The sequence below is a fragment of the Salvia miltiorrhiza genome, chromosome 7, assembly GCF_028751815.1.
Source record: "Salvia miltiorrhiza cultivar Shanhuang (shh) chromosome 7, IMPLAD_Smil_shh, whole genome shotgun sequence".
Taxonomy (NCBI): Eukaryota; Viridiplantae; Streptophyta; class Magnoliopsida; order Lamiales; family Lamiaceae; genus Salvia; species Salvia miltiorrhiza.
In genome coordinates this window covers 41,427,336-41,433,642 of record NC_080393.1, presented here as the reverse complement: position 1 = coordinate 41,433,642, position 6,307 = coordinate 41,427,336, and the positions used below count along the sequence as shown (strand labels likewise).

At 42.6% G+C, this 6,307-nt stretch overlaps 1 protein-coding gene across 1 annotated transcript; it reads right to left on the bottom strand.

The window, feature by feature from the left end:
- Positions 1-1,395: 1,395 nt before the first annotated feature.
- On the bottom strand, positions 1,396-2,604 carry LOC130994226 (uncharacterized). The gene has a single exon (XM_057919263.1). It carries the CDS (start codon positions 2,602-2,604, stop codon positions 1,396-1,398), a length of 1,209 nt encoding a protein of 402 aa, XP_057775246.1.
- Positions 2,605-6,307: the final 3,703 nt, after the last annotated feature.

Here is a 6,307-nt window from a genome sequence, read left to right as displayed (position 1 = left end):
GCGGGGTTTTAGCTCTGGCGCGGCCTTCTCGGTTCTGGCACGGGGGCTTTGCCTCTCTTCCATGCTAGAGTGTGCACAAACACACGATTCTTAGCCCAAATTCTCCAAGATTTGCACTCTTCATCTCGAAAACCTAAATCTTCTGCAAAGCATAAAATAGACCATAAATCGCACCAATTTCCAGAAGATTTAACTTAAAATAAGCACATGCAAACCCCTATAATTAGAACAATTAGGCATAAATCAACCTCCCCACACTTAGCCTTTTGCTTGTCCTCAAGCAAAATCCGTATGAATCCTAGGAAGAGATTGATTTCAACAATGCTAATTTCCATCCAAACATTCTCAAAGTCAATTCAAAATTTTACAATCAACACATATCTCTCGATCATGCAAGTAACTCAAAGTTTAAGAAACAACAAAAGAGTAATGTAAGTAATTCGATCAGACCCAATTCTCCGCTAGAAGTGAATTCCCTAATGTGATCGCCTTTATAATCAATATCACCATTTTTCACAATTTGTGTGCTTAAGATTTTCGACAGTTGAGCCATAATTCATGAAATAAAAATCATTTGGATGTAATCCAAAGTCTTTTCACGTGGTTTCCCATGCTCATAGTTAGACTAGAGGAGCAGAGACTCAGAGCTATCACATTTCAGAACAGGCCAGATGTTTCAGAGCTGGCAATTTTAAAATTGGCAATTCGTCCAACATTTTTCACATTTCACAGATAAGATACGATCGTAGGCAATCACAATGACAACACTCCTTCTAGCATCTACCGGACAAACCACGTTTTACTAACTTACAATCGTGTTGTAACAAAACTCTTAATTCTTTGCACAATCAAGAAACATATATCAAGAGTAAAACAAGAATAACCACCATTCATTCACAAACCCAAAATTCGCATCGAAAACCATCTACTCTTCCACAAATTCATAAAAATTAGCAAGATTCGAGACCAAAAACTAAGCATAGAAAGACTAATCTCGCCCAATTGAAAATATATGCACAATAAAACACCCCCCCACACTTAAAGCATGCTATGTCCTCAGGGCACAAAAGAAATAAGAAGAGTTAAGAAAACGTCCCTGATTATTGGCATTGAGAAACTGAAGCATCGTGAGAGGCGGTTAAGAAGGGGCTTTGCGGTCTGTGGCAGAGTTAGAACTGCAGCGAGCACGAAAAAGTACAGCGCGGAGAAGTGCAGCGCTGAAAATAATATATGCTCACCAAGCATCATAGTATCCGCAAAGCATCCAAAACTTAGGAGAGACACGAAACACACAACTAAAAACAAAGAAAAACAGAAAGTAAAAACAAACCAACGGTGGGTTGCCTCCCACCAAGCGCTAGAGTTAAAGTCTCCAGCCCGACTTCAGTTTGATCTTTAGTGAGGATCGTGCAGAGTGTGAGACTCCACCACCATCGGAATACTCCGCCCATAGTAGGATTTCATGCGATGTCTGTCTCCTCTGAAATTCTCCTTAGAATGGGCTGCGCCAGGGTCAAACACGTCCTTTGGCAACACGCCTTCTTTATTCAGGGACAACGCTACCGATCTGAACCTCGGCTTTTCCTTTTTCTCTTCTAAGAACATGTATTTGATATTGGCTGGGAGTTCCTTCAGTTCCAGCGCTGGCCTCGTTGTTCTCATCTGTTCATCAATGGGCAGCTCCGTATGGCAGTGCAGCACTGAGCTCGGCAGAGCTGGACTAGACATGGCTGAGCTCGGCATAACTGGCTGGGCAGAGCGGGGCAGCACAGAGCTCGGCATAGCTGAGCTGAAGGGTGCAGCGCTGGGCAGTGGAGAGCTGAAGGTTGCATAGCTGAAGGGGGCAGCGCTGGGCAGTGGAGAGCTGAACTCTTTAGCTTCCCGAGCTAGCTCTTCCATGTCTGTCGATCCAGCACAGACTTCCACACACTCCTGCTCCTGTAAAAATACCTTCTCAACCAAGCCATCAATAGGATCTATAAAGGAGCATTCGTTGATAAAATTTGCAGAAGGCATAGCACGACTATCATGCACAGAGAAAGACACTGACTCCCCTAACATAGTCATTTTAATATTTCCATCCTTAACATCAATTAAGGTGTTAGTGGTTGCCATAAACGGTCTTCCTAACAGTAGTGTGTGCTCTACACCATTTTCATGCACCTCCCCAATGTCGAGAACCACAAAATCTACGGGAATAATCAAGCCCCCAACATTCACTAAAACATCCTCTATGATCCCACGGGGGTATCTAACGGACCTATCGGCGAGTTGTAGACACATGCGGGTTGGTTTCAAATCACCTAACTCTAATTGTTTGAAAATAGAGTAAGGCATAAGGTTAATTCCAGCACCCAAATCTAACATTCCCGTAGCTTCCTTACCATTTCCTAAAGCAATTTTAATCACGAAGCTACCTGGGTCGCGTTGCTTTGGTGGCAGAGGCTGCTGTATGATCGAGTTCGCAATTTCTGAGACCAGAACCTTCTCATTGTCCTCGAACTTCCGCTTGTTGGAGACTAACTCCTTAAAAAACTTCACATACGCTGGGACTTTTCTGATCACATCCAGGAGGGGCAGATTCACGTTCACCTTGGCAAGCATGTTGTAGAAGTCGGCGAACTGTTTATCCATCTTTTCATTCCGCAATCTGCCCGGAAAAGGAATTGGTGGCCGATAAGGTGTAGTGGATTTGTGTAGTTTGGCCTCTTTTCCTTCCTCCATCACTCCGTCTTTTGGCTGATCTTCCTTCTCTCCTTCCTTTTTCTTCTGCTCTGGTCCTTTTTCTTCATAAGGGCTCGTCAGAGTGGAACTTGGCAGAATTGAACCTTGTGCGGTGGAACTCTGCAGAACTGACTTCTCCAGAGGTAACTTCGGCATCTCTGGACTCGGCAGAGCTGGCTTCGCCAGAGGTGCCTTCGGCATCTCTGGAATCGGCAGGACTGGCTTCGCCAGAGGTGATTTCGGAAGCTCTGACTTTGGCATGGCTAAACTCGTCAGAGCTGGTGATCGTGACAGAGTGAACGGCTTTGTTAGAACTGGCGGTCGGATCAGCTCTGACCTGCGAGTCGGCTCTGGTACCTCCACTTGATTGTCTACCAATTTACCACTACGGAGAACAGTGATAGCTTGAGCCTGATGAGTTTGCAAGGGTTGACCATGGAATTTTCCGGGCTGCTGTTGCTGCTGCAATTGGTTCAAGGTGCCCGACAGTTGCCCTACGGTGGTCTCAAGTCTTTTTATGGTGGGTGCTTGAGACTCCATATTCTGTTTAGTCATTGACTCAACCCAAAACAACTAATGGATTGACTCGCAATCGTACGAGGTCGTCCTAGTGTAATAAGCTAACCCAAGTCGTCTCTCAAGGAAGGCTAAACAGGGCTTTGATCATGCTACGCACAGAAAACATGAAATAAACCTAAACACTCTAATCAGAAGTTTGGGTCTGACACTTTCTCTCCGATTAACTAATGCGTAATTAAAATAAAGCATATAAAGTTAACTAGGCAAAAGATATAAAGCCAATAAGAATGCAAGAAGGCAAACAAAGCTAGGGTTCTAAACTAGCAATCTAGAAAGCAATCATCAATTCAACACCATAAACAACGATTATCTAGGCGAAATAACATATTAACATTTGATCAAATGAATGTTAAGCAAACACACACAATCAAAGAGAATTTCACAAGCAACTCAACGACGAACTAACTAGAACATGGCATTTGAACATTAACGAAATCAACTAGAGTTTCCAACTCCAACACTAAACCAAACGATCATAAACTTGTAAACATCAAAGATTAATAACTACCTAGGCAAGAAACTCAATCAAGCATAAGATTCGAATGCAAGAAAATCTTAATCTCCATAAAAGAAATCTCTAAATATTCATCAACAAGAAAGGAAAAGGGTAAACAATAGCAACAAACTACGAATCACGTAGATTATCTAAACTCTACAACAATCATCTCTAATCCTTACATCCATCAAAAGTATAAAACAAGGATTCAATTAACCAAAGAATTCATATAATCAAGATTATCTAAACTCAACAATAATAATCTCCAATCATCACATTCATCAAAGACAAGAAACAAAAACTCAAATAACCAAAGGATTCATAAAACAAAGAGAATCAAAGGAGTTCTTACAAAACGTAGCAATCCAAGGAAATCCAATCGGATGAAATGTTAATTGACATCCAAAGCAATCCAATGAATCCAAGATCGAAAGTAATTGTTTTGAAACTCTAAAAACCCAAAGAAAATGGTGGAAATCGCCCCTAGAGGTTGCTGGGTTCGAAAGTGATAAAGTAAAACCCTAGAAAGGGGTTTTTAATCGAAAAATCGTACTGTCGGATCTGCACAGAGGCGGCCGCCGCCGTGTAACGGCGCCGCCGTGAGGGCCTTTCGCAGAATGGGCACGGCGGCCGCCGTCCCACGGCGCCCGCCGTCTACTGCAATGCGCAGCGGTTTTGTTTTGGCCTGTTCTCCCTCGTTTCAAGTCGGATTTTGGATCCGTTTTCGCCTACGAACTCGTATCGAGACAAACTTCGATTCTTATTCAAACCAATCAACTAAATTCTGACTTTATTTTTGTCCACATATCAATCAATTTGAGCACAAAATCCTGAGACCACAAAATTAGCACAAAAGCTCAAATCATTCAACTCTTAAGTGAAAGAGACCAAAATAAAAGTCAATATAAGACGTAAATACCCAGAGATTCATCACAAAATAGGGCTAAACAACCCCCCCACACTTGATCCTTTGCTTGTCCTCAAGCAAAGTCACGACACCAAAAGATAGTTCACAAGAAAACTTCCTCACCATTCACATCTCCAACCAATCTAAGTCTCTTAGCCATTCACATTCCTCACGAGATGTTCATTGTTAAGATTTTAAGAAGCAACAACCACATGATACAATTCAATCCGATCAGACCCAATTCTCCGCTAGAGGTGAATTCCCTAATGTGATTGCCTTTATAATCAAATCCCATTTTCCTTGAAGATGATAAACATTCAAACCAAAAATAATTTTAAACATCTTTCTTTTAAAGGTGATGTTATTCCATTCTCAATAGATGGGCCAACTTTCGTGAGATCAACACTTTTGGAGGTAATCCAAAATGTTCTCACGTGGTTTTCCATGCTCATAACACTACCGTCAGAGGAGCAGAGACCCAGAGCTATAGAAAACTTCACAACAAACCAACATTCAAACTCAAGGGATAAGATCGTAGGCTATCACAATGAAAACACTCCCTCTAGCATCTACCGGACAAATCACGTCAAGAATAGCTCATAAGGGTGTTGCATCCAAAACATTAAACAACTTACATCAAGAGAGGAATATGCATAGCCTGAGAGACAAAGATAGCAACCAAGCCAACACAAAGCATAAAATTTACTTGTGAACAAATCATCAAAGTGTGCATTATTACTTGAAGCCAAACAACAATCAAGATAAAGGAGACCATTTGCCCCACACAAGAAAGCCCAAAAACACAACAAAAAGGCACCCATAGGATCAACAAACACCCCCCCCACACTTAAAATCTAGCACTGTCCTCAGTGCAAACAAAAAGAGAGGTGAAAGAGGAAACTTCCCCTAAATACCGATCCAGTGGTGAGTCTGTAGTGTCCCACGATGTCTGCCTCTCTCTCATCCATAGAACAAGCAGTCTCCAACGCAACAACCTGCACCAAACAACAGAAGCAACAAAACACAACACAAACAAAACGAAAGAAAAACGAAACAAGAAAAAGCAAGAAAACATGGGTTGCCTCCCATGCAGCGCTAGTTTTTAAGTCGCCAGCCCGACTAAGAGAACCCCTTAACCAAAATCCGATTGGAGCTCCAGCTGCCTTAGCGCCCTTGTAAACACATCTTTTTGAATTGCAGCTGCGGGTCCTCCAAATGAGCGTTCCATGCTCATATCATGAGATGCTCCTCTATCCACCCATCCAAGGAGATTGAGTGACACAACCTCATCGAGCTTCTCTTCCAGTGGCAAGGCAGACAGGAAGCCTTGCTCTATGTCATATTCCTCGTGCAGCTTATCCAGAGATTCCTGCTCAATGTCAGCCTCATCCTGCAGGTTAGCAAGGAATTCCTCCACGATCTCGTCCTCCTCCTGCAGCTGATTAAGGAATTCCTGCACAATATAGTTCTCATCCAAAGCATCAAATGCTTCAACATAAGAGCAGGTTTGAATTAAGCGAGTGGGGGTAGTAGGTTTTTGATAAAAAACAGAGAATGTTACCGCTCTACCCGCCCCTACCATACTTACAGTTCCCGTACCC